The sequence below is a fragment of the Tenrec ecaudatus genome, chromosome 10 (assembly GCF_050624435.1).
Source record: "Tenrec ecaudatus isolate mTenEca1 chromosome 10, mTenEca1.hap1, whole genome shotgun sequence".
NCBI classification, from domain to species: domain Eukaryota; kingdom Metazoa; phylum Chordata; class Mammalia; order Afrosoricida; family Tenrecidae; genus Tenrec; species Tenrec ecaudatus.
In genome coordinates, this window is record NC_134539.1 from 53,140,428 (window position 1) to 53,155,205 (window position 14,778).

The window sequence follows — 14,778 nt, forward strand, 5'->3', positions numbered from 1 at the left end:
AATAACTCCCTCAGGGATTTGTACATAGTAGATATTCCATACTTGCCTACTGAGCTAAATTTATAAAACTCTCCAGTAGAAAGAGTGTAAATCAGGGGGATCACACCATTCTACCCTCAAGCTTGGTCAGCTTCCTAGCAATTTGTCCTAAAGAGAGTCACTTGTGCTTTGGGACTTCACTCTCAATTCCCAAAACAGAAACACTGGTGTTGGAACCCGCCAGCCCCTACACAGAAGGCATTGTAGCAGACTGCAGACTTCTGGAGCGTTCGCCAGCCTGCATACCCTGTGGAGCAACTCCATTCGCCACGGTCCACAAAGTGTGGCTAGAGTCGGCGTCCACTCTGTGGCCATGGGTTCTGTTTTGGTTCTGGCTCTGCATCAGGACAATGAAAATAACAGCACCCATTAAAAAAAAAATCACCCAAGTTGTGGCCTGGCACAGTTCCTTCTCCATGTCCTTCATTGTTAATCACAGCTGACCCCTTATTGCTTCGGATCACACCGAGCTGGGAAATTCCAAGCCCCTATTCAGTCTGTTTCCATCCAAGAGCTATCTGGATAAAATGACCAAGTGTCGCCCAACCCTAGGAACCACCTCCTCGGGGAGGCTGCAGCGAGTCTTTCTTAGGTGGAATCGATGTTTGTAGTAGTTGTCATCAATTCAGACTCATGGTAATCCCAGGTGTTGCATAGTAGAATTAGCCCCAGCATTTTCTAGGCTATAATCTTTACTGAAGCAGAGTGCTGGCCCTTTCTTTCATGGAAAATACAGTTCCTGTCTTGTTTTCTTGTTGTTTAATGTCCTATTGTGAATTGGGTGAAAGTTTGCAAAGCTAGTAAATCAGCATTTCATATGCGTTCCCTGGCATCCCTTATCCCACTTCCTCCCTGTGTTTGAAAGTTTGTCTTAACAGCCCCAGTTCTTCTCTTTACCTCGATGAATGCAGTCTTGTTGCCCTGCTCTTTTTTGCCCCCTCTTGCCCATAAATCCAGCAAGTATCTAATAAGAGCAAAGTAAAATGGGCATGATGGCCCATATTGGAACCATAGAATATTAATTATTTCACAGCATAAGAGCAGCCCAGTGTTGAAAAGAGTGGCAGCCTGACTTTAATTGAGAGAGAAATGGGTGGGAATGAATAGGTGCAGCAACTGTGTGCCAGCCAGCCACATTGCTGTGCACTGAATCTTTAGCCAAGTATGTGACAAGCGTCCTTCTATTGCCTCCATAGTCTAGCTGAGGAAACAGAGGCTCCGAGATACAAAGACAAGTTCCAAAGTGCACACAACTGGTGTGAAATATAACCAGGGTCTCAACCAGGTCAGGCAATCTCCAGCTGGGCTCCAGGCTACCACCTCCCAACCTGGAGAAACGTTGATCATAAGCAGTTCCTTTGCAGTAGCACCAATCAAGTCCACGTGATTGGAACCACATTTCTCAGCCCCTTCCCCTGCTGTTATGCAGTGGTCCCCTGGAAAAGTCTAGGGGTAGAAAGGGGATTATATTTCATATTATGATTGACAGAAAATAATTGAGAGAGATTTCCTGTCTCAATTTCCCTTCCTCCCTGCCTCTGCCTCCCTGACACACACACTCTCTCTCTTTCCCATACACACACACGCACGCACGCACGCACGCACACGCAGACATACACCTTCTCATTCTCTGTTATCTGCGTGTTTATAGGCTAGGGGCAGTTCAGAATTAATAGATTCCATGAGCTCCACGAGGGAACAAGCCCACTTTCCCTCCAGTTCCACGGGAGAGACAATGCTCTGACTCTGGCTACAGGCTTGTCTGTCTGCCTACACAGGGGCTCACCACCTAAACATTCATCTATGAGATGCTTCTCTGTCTCTACATACAACGCTACTCTGACCTCAATTTTAGTCTTTCCTTGGATAGGTTTGGATTTTAAAGATTAGTATCTGTTCCATATTTCAGCCTCTGTTCCATCTCGCTGATGCCTAAAATGAGCACAGACAAAATAGAATCCATTGAATCTGCTGAGATGTGTATCTCTGCCTCTCTGAGTTAAGCAGTCTTCTAGGACTTGTGTTATACATCATTGCTTCCCAAGTAGATTGTACAAACAGTTCACCTAGGGCTAGAACTCGTTCAAGTGGAGGTTCTGATTCTACTGGGCTGGGCTGGGGTATGAGATTCTGCCTTTCTCACAAACGTCCATGTGCTGCTGCTGCTTCTGCTGGTCTTGGAACCGCACGTGAAGGAGCAAATGGTACGGCAGTAAGTAAAGCACTTACTGCGTGTCAGGTGTTGTGCTAGCTGCTTATATGTGATTGGATTCCAGGCAATCTCATTGAATGTGTAAACACTGAGGAAATGTTCAACACATTTAATGAGGTGCCAGATTGTAAGTACTGTGTTAGGCATTGCCCTGGGTGGCTGACTGGTTAATGTACTCAGGTGCTAACTGGAAAGTTGGTACGATAAGTTCACCTATAGGTAACTTGAAAGAAAGACCTACCGATCGACTTCCAAAAAAACAACCATGAAAAATGCAGTGGAGCACAGCTTTACGCTAACACAAATGGCTTCACCGTGAGTTGGAATTGATGAGAAGGCAACGGTGTTCTTTGAGGTTTTCGTGTGTGTGTGTGTGTGTGTGTGTGTGTGTGTGTGTGTGTGTGTATTGGACGTTAGCAGAACACAGGTTCATGGTCTTGGGTTCAAATTGTAACCCCACCACTTCTGACACACCTCTGAGAATCAGTGCCTTTCATTGGATTGTAATATTGTGAAGTGAGATTATACTCATGGAATACTTAGCACCGGGCATGAGAGTACAGAGGAAAATCTTGCGAAACATTCAACGATTATGTTCATTTCACGATTATAATAGTGGACACAACATGATGCTAGTCTTCTTGGAAATTCCCTATTGAAGATGATTAGCTTCGTGTCAAAGATGAGGAACACTCAGAGATCATGTTTGGCCAACATAATGCCACCAAGTTAGTGAAGCAAATTTAAAACGAACAAAAAGTGTCTGATACATGACTGTATAGAATATTAGGGTATAAGGGAATTCCTTTGCATTTTTTAAATTTTCCTAAGGAGTTTAGCAAAAAGGTTTACCAGCCTGGTAATCAGAATCCCTGAGTTCTAATCACCTTGAGTAAGTCTCCTCATCTCTAAAGGCATCAGCGTTTTCCTCTGAAACATGAAGGGATTGAACAAAATTACTTGAGATGATGCCTTATTCTGATAGTCCATGATTCATGCTACCAGTTGCCACAGTTCCTCAGCAGTGGAATCATGGCTTGGAGAAGCCTGTGATTATTTGGGGATGTATCTTCTTCTTTCATAACCCTGGATTGATTTAGGGGTTCTTGCACCAGGAAAGAAGGTGCTCAGGTGATCCAATCCTCTATTTCCTCCTTTGCAGGTGGTATTGTCTTGAATCCATCTTTCTATGGCCTTCCGGGGCACACCAACACCATGATCCATGAGATCGGCCATAGCCTGGGCCTCTACCACATCTTCCGAGGCATCTCAGAAATCCAGTCCTGCAGTGACCCCTGCATGGAGACCGAGCCCTCCTTTGAGACTGGAGATCTCTGCAGTGATACCAACCCAGCACCCAGACACAAGCTCTGCGGGGACCCAGGGCCAGGGAACGACACCTGTGGCTTTCACAGTTTCTTCAACACTCCTTACAACAACTTCATGAGTTATGCAGGTAGGATCTGAGTCTCTGCAGGGCTTTGCTTATAGGGAAATGGGCAGATGGCACAACAGGGCATGCAACGTGCGCAGCTGTGAGATCCCGTCCTGACCCTGGCATCTTCTGCAAAGGTAACACCGAACAACGTGATTATTTTTTTCTAAAGTTGCCACAGACTTCATCCCAAACAATTAAGTTAATGCTCCTTCTTTGAGCCCCTGAGGAGTTCAGAGAAGAAGTTGAATTGGAAAACTCTTCAGAAAGGGACACGTTAGGAAACTAGAAACTCATCTGTGCTCATCAGACTACCCAAGTGAAAGACCAGGTTCTGCCTCTAGGCCGCCCCTGGATCTGTCACTCGGCCTTGCTCAGTAGTCTCACTTTTCTCATGAAAATGTGCTCTTTGGACTTCATCTCCAAGATTGCTGTATTTTTGGAAGCTGGTAGTGGTTGAACTTGTTCAAAGAAAAGCCCAGGTCCTCAGATGAAAACTCTCATTTCCTTCTTTAAAACATATATAGAATTGTTTTGGTTTTGCAAATGCCTAATTACTACATGAGATTCCGTATGTGTTCTTCCTAAAGACCTAGATCCTACCATCGTCACTTTAGACCAACAGTGACAGTGTTAAGGGCTCAGGATGTTCTGTATGTCTCTCTAGTATAGTATATATCAAGACCACTTCTAGGCCATGAGAAAATTACCCTTCCCACTCACCCCTCCCCACCTTCTCCTGGCCAGTCCCAGCCTACCTACACAACTAACCTCTTCATCCTTATATCCAGCACATATATATACCTGCACTGGGAAGCCCAACATTACAGGTTATTACAATATCCACTTTAGCAGTCTTCTCCCAGTAGAACAGTGAATTTTGCAAGGACGAATTGCATTTTATATAGTCCTAGTGCCTAACATAGGGCTTGGCGCTTACTAAATGTGTGTTGTTGTTTGTTTTAGAAAGACTGAGGGAGAGAGGGAGGGGGAATAGGTGAATACTGTCTACCATAAAGGCTATATAAAAATTTATTTCTGTTTATACAAATGACTTGTATAACAATGTATTGCTCATAAATACATTGATGTTCATCAGTGCATTTAATTCTTATAATAAGCTTACGGGGTAGGAATCATGCCAGTGTTACAGATGGCAAAGGTGCATCTCAGTGAATCATTTGTCTCTCGCCACACACATAGGAAATGGTGAAGCTAAAATCAAGACCTGAAGTCTCTGACTTCATGTAATGGTTCCCGTCTAGCCTCGAGCCTCTCTTCAGAAGGGGCCTAACTGATGGTGGCGCCGGGAAAGGAACTTTTCAGCTGTGTTCCCCGGGAATGCCTCCAGGGACCGCACAGGGTGGTTCAGCCTGAACCAGGAACCCCCTTTCCAAGTGCATCACATTTTTGCTGGATTTTTCCCTCGGATTCCATCTGAAGAAAGGATTTCAGTCTTGAAGCCTAGTAGATCCACCAATCATGAATGGGCCTTCCTGATTTCCCCTTTGAGCTGGTAACTATTGGGGGCCTCTGTAGCAATCGGCTTATAGGGACCAAGTCTGCAGTCTCTGGAAGGGCCCTCAGCCCACCTCTGACACCACAGAGAAGTCTTAGGACTAGGTCTCTAAAAAAGATCAGGGTGCTGGGTATTTCCTCAAAAGCAGATTCCCACTGGACTCCCATTTCCCAGCCAGCAGACATTCCACATCCGGTGCCCTGGCCCCTCACATAGGCATGCTTACATTCCATTTCTGTAACACCTCTCCTTGGCCAGCTCAACGCACATGGAAAATAAACAATAACATGAGTTTGGAAGTTTGCCGGCCTCTTCAGGGGCCTAGGAACTGCCACTCGCTACCAGACCCCCATAAACTGATTTTTCTTTCGGTTCCCCTTTGTACAGATCTAACGGGTGACTGATTTACTGTTGTTTTCTTAAAGGAGCCCCTCAGCTTAGTGACCCATTAACAGCAGAACTAATTCACTGAGCTCCGATAACAAACTTACACCCACAAAAGCATAGTGAGGCAGCCACAAGCTTTGCTGTGTGTGTTTTCCTGCCGATCCTCGATGGATGAGTGAGGGGCAGAGGCGGCGGGATGGAACTCTCAGTGCACACCAGATCAGGTTCTTGGGCGGCCCAGAGAGGGGTGCAGAGGGGCTCCAACAGCCACGGGCCAGGGCAGGGGGACCTTGCTGGACACTTCTTCCCATTGCATTTCCTTCCTGGGTGCTTTCTTCCCAGTTGGACCGGCCACTGGTCAAGGCTAGTGCCGAGCTGGCAGCTACAGCTTCCTGCAAAGGCAGCCCTGTTCTGTATCTTCATGGTCCGTATCTTCACACACACACACATACACACACACACACCTGCGTTGGAGCTGCTTGCCTCACACGGCTTTTGAGAACTTGGCTTTTTAGACAATGGCTTGAGTACCTACGGAACACAATTAGTTGTTTCCAATGATTTAAATTCATTTACTCTGGAGTGACCAATGGATGGTGGCTGCCATATTGGACGGTGCAGATCTACACGAATGACTGAGTACCTGGAATACCACAGATCCTATGAAACATTGGATAGGCTTATCTCACTGAAGGGTCAGTGTGAATCAGTAGGTCACACCCAAACTGCCAGTGCAGTTGACTCCTTGGCTCATGGCAATCCCTGTGTGTTATAGGAGGACGGTGCTCCACGGGGTTTTCAATGGCAGGTATTTTTCATTTTTCAGAAGCAGACCAGCAGAGCTCGCCCCCTCCCCGCCCCGCCCCCACGCCCCACCCCATGCCTCTGGTACTCAAACTAGCAGCCTTTTAGTGAACACTAAGGACACTGTCCATCTCACCAAGGACTCCAACCCAATGGGTAGGTGCTATTTTATCACATACACCGTATAGATGTAAAGAGCAGGACTCGGGGAACTTAAGTAACTTGCCCAGGGCCGCGCAGATCAAACAAAGAAGAGCTAAGACTCAAACCCCAGTCTCTGTTCCCCGTGTACTTGTTGTTAGGCCATAGTTGTCTGCCTTACTTTCCCAGATGAGAGGGATCCGGACGAGCTCAAGCACTGGGGACCAAGCAGATGCCGGGCAAGTGATGGCAGCAAGTGGGGTTCAGCAGGCCAGACAGAGTATGGGCAGAGCCTGGTCATGCTGGGCCGGCGGATGAACCTTTGTCAGCAGGCAGACAGGCAGCATTGCAGACTCTGCTTGCTGAAGATAATAGGCCATGAGGGCTTGCCGGTCAGTGCCTCTTCTGGCTGGCACAAGCATGTTTTGTTAACATCTTTTTGTGTGTCCCAGAACCTTCTAATATACATATTTGCTTTGATACAGCAGTCCTACCCTCCAAGGACCAAGTCCTCGGAGTTACTCCGTTGATGTGTTTAAAGACTTAGTTTTAAGAAAGTTCTTAGCTCTATTCATTCTACAAATATTCCTTAGGCACGTATGATGTACCGGATATAAGAAAGAAATGCTTCTTGGGGTGAAAAACTGGGAAGGGTTTCCATGCCCAGTGACAGAGAGTTGCTGGAATAAACCACAGGGGCCCCCAGATGACAGGACATTCTGTGGTCACTGCAGCTGATGTGGAAGCCCGTGTAGGGACATGAACACAAGCAGAGTAAGTCGTTGTTCAGAGCATTCATTTTGCAGTGAACGCACCAAATGTAAAGCCTCCCTCTTCTAGCTTTCCTGCCCCAGGCAAGTGACTTCATTAGTACCACAGATAAATAATCCTTAGCTGTGTGATGGGATAATATACACAGGTGATGCACTTAGCACCGGCCTTGGTACATTCATTCGTATTCAGTAAAATGACAACTGATGGGTTTGTTTGTTAACTGATGCTCAAAATAAATCAGCTACAAAGCCTTGTATGCAGTATAAGACCTGTATAGATGTATCTGATACATTTAGGGCCTTCAAAAAGCTCATGAAGAACTTCTGTGATTTTTAGCATCATTTCCCCCAAAACTTTAACATAGACATATATTAAATATTAATTGTATTTATTTATTTGTAATTGTTTTGAGCATTTCCCAAATGATCTGTGATGGATATCTATAATTCCTGTCACAGTTTATCATCATCATTAACGTCATCATTACTTTAAACACGGGAAAATATAAGCCCGAGACTTAGAAGAGGGGATACTTATAATGTATCCATGCACACACATGGTTTAGCTGGTTAAATGCTCTCATGAGCCTTGTGAGGCAGACCACATCTTTATTCCCCACTTCAGAGCAAATCCAAATGAAGCTCTCAAGGGTTAGCGTTTCACCAACATCTTTCAGGGAATGGAGGTACCACATGCATCCCCCCGAACCTCCATGCATTGTGGCCTCCCAGCTACCAAGAGAAGCCAGTTCTTGAGGATAAGCTTAATTTCATAAAACTCAAGCATTGCATCAGCAGCAGGGGGACCTGTGACGGCTCCCAGAGTGCTGATGTTCCCAAAGTCCTTTCTGCTTAGAAATCAGGTGGAGACAGAAGCCGGCTTGATTGAGGCTAGAGACTGTGATCAAGTGACTGCAAATTCTAACAGGGTAGGTTTGCGGAGGCAGGAAGCCAAGTGGGTTGACTCTAGACATTAGCTCATTGAGACAGGCCATCGGTGATAAACAGAACCTTTTGGAGCCTCTCCCAGGATTCCGATAGCAGCGAAGTCTTTGTGATGTGCTGTGGAATGTCTAGACCTCACTCTCACTTCAGCGTTAAAGTTCAAACACATTCCTCTTACCTTTCCAACCTCTCTCACTAACCTGTCTTTCCAACGCTGAAGGAACCCCTGTGGTGTAGTGATTACTTGTTGGGTTGCTAACTGCAAGGTCAGTAGTTCGAAACCACAGGTCACTCTTTGGGGAAAAGCCCGTGACTTTCTACTCCTGAAAAGAGTTACAGTTTCAGAAACCTACAGGGGCAGTTGTGCTCTGTCCTCTAGAGCCCCAAAGAGACAACATCCACTCTGTGGCAGTGAATTGAGTTGAATTCTTTATATTGACACACATGGAAATGACTAATTGCTAAGCTGTTAAAAGAAAACACACTTCTTTGGCTGGGAGGGGGAGGAAAAAAATCAGAATTGTTTGAAAAACAACATCTACTACTACTGCTTTTCCCATTCACCTCTGAACTTGATAAACTTACTGAACTCTCACAAAGACACTAGCAGGTGAGGCGGGTCTGAATGCCCCAATCTATCTACACATGTGGAAAGCAAGTCTTGAAGTTACTTTTTTTGTTGTTTTGACAATGTCTGACTAATATTCTATTCTATGGTGCTCCTTAGAGTACATAATCGTTGCTCTGTTACATTATTATTTCTAGTAGTTTAGTGCTATGAATATTATACTTCTAGGAATGGCGCTGTACATGCATTGGATGCCTACTCAGGTGTATCTATTAATTGACTTCTTAAATGTGATATTACTATATTTTGCATCGCCTCTATTTTTCTGCTTCCAGTTTGCCAGTACTTACCGAGAAAATAAATGCACACACACATGAAGTCTTTCTAACCAGGGGACAGCAAATGTTTCTAGAGTACTTACTGTAACCCAGGCGTTGTCCTCATTGCCCGGGGGTTTGCTCTTAAGACCACCATGCTTTCCAGGGGATCCTGGGGACTTGTAAAAAGGAGTGTTCGTCTTGCCTCGAGGTCCTGCACACACTTCTATAACGACCCAGTCCCCCTTCTCAGGCAAACGTGCCCCTCTCCTGCTCCTGCTCCTTCAACTTTTTTCCAAAGTCATCAGCATGAACTGCAAGGTTCACTGTCACCAAGACAAACACAAAAGTCTCATGACCTAGCCCTTATCACACTTGGGGGGTGGGAGTGGTGGAGCCATTGAATATTTGGGTTCAAAGAGTTACGTGGTGGAATCTGGTTTTGGAGATGTTCATGAGTCACTCCTTTTGAGGGCTTATAAAGTGATGCCAGGCTGTCCTTCTGTAGACAAGACAGACATCGCAGGGTCCCAGCAAGGAGACTGTCAAAAACCATTGAGTTTGATTGGAGGCTGCTTCTGTGTGTAACCTCTCTCGTGACTCTGTCCCTTCTCCAACCTGGATTCGCAAGGTCATGTCCAAATGCCCAGCACCTGCCCAAACTTATTTTCTGTTTGTTTGATACGGGAAGTGCTGCAGGATTCCCTGTGGTGTTTATTTTCAGATTCAGGCAGCTCTGCACTCCACTGTCTGGGGCCCAGATGCAGAAGCCCTGGCCAGGCGGACACCTCTGGGAAGTGGTGTTTTTGGAAACCAAGCCAAAACACTGCCTGCCTGCCCTTGGGGCAGCTGCGTTAAAGCTGGTGGAGGGAGAGATGCATTGGGAGGGAAGCTCTTTCCCTTGAGTCTGAGTCTGGGGTTATGGCCTTCAGTCTGGATTGTATAGGACATAAGGTCATTAGATCTAATGAAATCTTAGAGATTATGCCACGGCCGCCTCAGACTTCGACTCGGCCCACATTTATCAGGCACCCGCAGGGCATTTATCCATACAAGGTCTTATTGGGCTCAGATAACAGTTCTATTGATTAAATGCATATTCTTGGAGTCAGAACTGACGGGGGTTCACATTGCAGCTCTGCTTCCTAGCTCTGAGATCTTGAAAAAGTAGCTTGCCCTCGCTCTGCCTCATTTCTCTTATCTGTAAAATGGGGGGAAATATAGTATTTGCTTGATAAATAATAGGAGAACTGAACGTGTCCTCAACACCGGACAGCACCTGGACCACAATCCTCACAATCATAGTTCTGTGCAGAGGTCACTGCGCTCAGGCTCGGCTTGAGCACTGAGATGTGGCAGAACTGGAGTCTTCCTGTCGTCTTAAAAACCTCTGGCTAATGCTCTTGACCTAGGAAAGCAGGCCTGTGTGTTCCTGAAGATTCGCTTTCTCCTGTCATCCCACAACTGCTTCCCCAGTCTTAACGCCGGTCCCTCTGGTTTACCTCAAAGCCTGCCTCCTTTGAAGCCTTTCTGAATTCACTTTCCTTACAGCACTTGGTCTCCCAGACATTAGCAAACGTATGACACTCTTGGCTCACACAATAGACTAGTCTTCACTCTGTACCTAGACCCGAAGCTCCTCAAGGGCAGAGACTCTTTGGGTTTCTTCCCAGGCCCTTTGGCACAGAACACGTGGTACTGCCCTTCAACCAAAGCATCAGTGAGTCGCTGAATTAATGAATCAGTGGATGAATGGCTGTGGAGGAATGAGAGAAAGAATAACTGACTGCATACATGAATGTGGATGTGTGAGTAAATAAGCCACTCGTGAATGAGTGCCTACAGAGGAAGGAATGGGTGGCTTGCTGAAGAGTGGAGTCAGGGTGCATGGAAAGCACTGTGCCTTGCCCTTGTCCTTTGCTGCTCCCTCTGCCTGAGTTCTAGGCTTACTCCGTCTGCTCCATCTACCCTCCCCTTCCTCCTGTTCCATCTCACCTGTCTCCAGAAACTATGACTACACTAATTTGTTCACAGACCATTAACTCTTGAGCACGAGAAGAGGCCAGCTCGGAGTTGGCAGGGGCTGGGGGTGCTGGCTCTCCTGATGGAGGAAGACGTCACAATTCTCTCGCATGCCCGCCTGTGCAGCCTGATTCTTATCTCTCCCTCTGCCTGCTTGCAGATGACGACTGTACTGACTCCTTCACGCCCAATCAAGTCGCCAGAATGCACTGTTACTTGGACCTGGTCTACCAGGGCTGGCAGCCTTCCAGAAAGCCGGCACCTGTCGCCCTTGCCCCCCAGATTGTGGGCCACACGGTGGACTCTGTGATGCTGGAGTGGTTCCCACCCATTGATGGCCACTTCTTTGAAAGGTGAGTTTGTCCTGTGAAATGTTGCCCACCATCCCTTTCCTGCCAAGAAAGGGGAAATTTGGAAGGCAAGCATCCTTGGAAAGGGATGTTGCTGTGTTCTTTGTTCTTCTGCTCTTACAACCGATAGCCCCACCATCTAGCACTGGGATTGATACACAGACACATCATAAGGGAAAATTGGATCAGAAAATAAATGAATGATTAATAAATAAGTAATCATACATATTGTAAGTGGATGAATCATTGGTTTTCCCTTATTGCTCAAAGTGTGGCCATCTGTGTGGACAGAAGCGCTCTAAAATGCAAAATCTAGCGGAGACTTGAAGTGGTTCATGAGCAGACGCGGGTGTGTGCCTTCATGCATGCCTATACCTGCATCCCTACATACAGACATACACTGTGTATTCCAAACCTTGGTCCATCTTGACGTTTCATGGTAGAACACCATGAAACTGATTGTTGCATATTAGGCCATCAGAGTGACCAACAGAGGCAGAAGTCACCTGGTTTCTGCTTTCCTGCCTCGCGCCTAGGAATGTACGCATGTTACTCTCTCTTCCTGAAATCGTACCGCTCCTCCCCTGAAAAGTGGTCTGAATGCCTTAGCGGTCTGAAGTTAGAGACAGGAGTAAAGTGGTCTTTTGTGGGCAGTTCCATGAATTAAACGCCCTCTTATTGTGGGCTGTCTCTGTGAAGCCCAGTTTGAAGGGAACGGGATTCAAAAGGACCAACTAGACAAACACATTTACTTCTGTTTTGTAACTCTCGGGTGGATTAGTTATTGCAATGTCCACCTGGCTTCTTGGAGATGCTCTGCTCTGTAAGGATGGCACTACAGTGGTGATGATGGGAACAATAGTGACAGTCCTGATTACTTCCTATTATTCCGCTATTGCTCTTTCTGCCATTTATCAGGTGCTTACTACTCTGTGCAGGATCCTGTACTAAATGCTTTCTATACAAGGTCTCCTTTTGTCCTTCCAATGACCCTGTGAAAAGACCATCTTCTTCCTCACTTACCAGATAAGGAGGAAACTGGAGCTCAAAGAGGCTGATAGATTTGACCAAGAGCCCAGAGGAAGTGGTAGGGGCAGGATTCTGATTGGCATATGCTTTCATTAAATCCGTCCAAAACCCGAGTTATGATGGTATTCTCCTTACCCTCAAAGGAGCCACAAAAGGGTAGCAAGAAGCTTTCTCTCTCTCTCTCTCTCTCTCTCTCTCTCTCTCTCTCTCTCTCTCTCACACACACACACACACACACACACACACACTCACACTATACACATTCATATCAATGTATATTAGTTCATAATACCATGGTTCCATTCGATTCTGGCTCTGATTTTCACACTACCCTCAGTCTCTGTATTTAAAGCCTTCATTTGGCAGCTTGGTGAATGTGATCACAGGGAAGGAAATGCTCTCCCAGGCGCTCTGTAGGAAACCCCCGCCTTCTCCCTGCCCCAAGCTGCCCTCTCCAGAGCTCAGAGCTGCGTTTGGAAAACCTCCGGTGACACTTCAGAGCAGTCTTTGCAGCAGCCTGTAGATTTATTTATTTGTTCTGTGGCGATGAGAAGTATCAGCCTTTTGGTCAAGCCTTGGCCTCAGTTTCACTTAAAAATGGAAGTTTTGTAAATGAAGCGTCCTGTGTATGTATTCAATTTGTATTTCATAAAGCCGTTATTGTCCATTAAATAAATACCATCTGATTGTTGGAAGCCTATTGGAGGGTTAATTGTTGTGTAATAAGATATGTCTCTATTACACAGTGCCCTCAGCCTCAATCAATATGTTTTTAATAACCTATAGTCAGTTGGTACTTGAGGCTCATACAATAGCTATTCTGTTCAGTCTTAAGATTTCATAACAGAGTTATCATATGTTAAATTAAAGCTGACGTTTTAGAAACATGTCTAATTAAGGTTAACAGCTACGCCGACCGTAGTCTATGACTAAAGGAAGTTGGTCCACAAGTTCAATAAATTGCTGTAAAGAAATGGAACTGCATTTTATGTATATTACACGCGCGCGTGCACACACACACACACACACACACACACACACACACCTCAGTGTATGCTGACCTTGTACTCATTCAAACTGCTTTAGTCCAAAGTGGGCCAGCTTTGATGTCACGTAGGCTCTGTTCCCAGCTTTCTCCCCTCCAGCCTGTGAGACCTGGGGCAAGACATCTCACCTCTCCTATCCATTTCCATCAAAAGGTGTTAACAGTGACCCCTTCATCTGACTTCAGCCAGGAATTCAACAGGATGACATCTGTCCTTTACCTAGCACCACTGCCACACTCCGTATTCTAGAAATACTTACTCTCCTCTCGGGCAAATATTGTCAGCCCTCTTTGGCTACTTGGAAACTCTCTTTACCTGCAAAAACCTCTGATGTTTTCCACTCCATCCATCAATGCCAACCTCTCGCCCCTGGCCATCCTCATGTCCTCCTGCTGTTCTTCACATCTGGGTTCTAAGAGAATACAGGGTTTTTCCTTAAAAAAACATATTCAGATCTTCCCACAGCCTGTGTCCTCACACATGGGCAACTGAATAAGTAATTCAAGGCCGCGCTGGTTTTTCGAACTCCTTTATTTGTACCTGTCTTGCAAACATGTGTTGACTAGTTGGTTTCCGTTATCTGGACAATTGGCTACGGTGTTTTGGAAAGAGCACTCGACTGGGAATCAAGTATCCTGGGTCTGAGGTCTCTGTGACCCCATCGATTCCCTCTGCCTCTCCGGCCTCAGTCGTTCTAGCTGCAAGCCAAATGTATTTCTTGCCTTTTTCAGCTAATTTGCCTCCGGCAACTTCTCAGAACAGAGAATATTATTTGAGGGACTCCTTTCCCGTTCTCCCGAGGATGCAGAGGAGGAAAGCCTGACTAGCAGCATAGTGCGTCCCTACTGGCATAACTTCCTAACTGGCAAAACTAGTAGCCTTCTGGATGCCAAGGGGATGCCTTATGAATCTGAGCCAGTCCCCACTCATGGAGCCCACGCAGAGCCCCCTGCTGTGGAGTTGACTTTAATGGTGATGATCACGATGCTCCAGGACTCCGCTGCCCAAAATGTCAGCCGTTATCCATCCATGGCTATGACGCTCTAGGACTGTCACCAGTATGACTGGAGCCCTGCAGTGTGAACGGGATTTTAATTAAATGTATTTTAATTAAAACAGCCACATGTGACTGGAGGCTACCTTGTTGGGGAGTGGAGCCTTGGGACTTTAAGCGTTGACACTTTCCTAGCA

General features: G+C 46.1%; 1 protein-coding gene across 1 annotated transcript in view; it reads left to right on the forward strand.

The window, feature by feature from the left end:
- Positions 1 to 14,778, forward strand: part of PAPPA (pappalysin 1) — a 281,949-nt gene that overhangs the window by 62,826 nt on the left and 204,345 nt on the right. The window contains exons 4-5 of the mRNA XM_075560393.1: positions 3,414 to 3,707; positions 11,323 to 11,515. Coding sequence (XP_075416508.1) covers positions 3,414 to 3,707; positions 11,323 to 11,515 — 487 coding nt within the window. The remainder of the gene's footprint in view (positions 1 to 3,413; positions 3,708 to 11,322; positions 11,516 to 14,778) is intronic.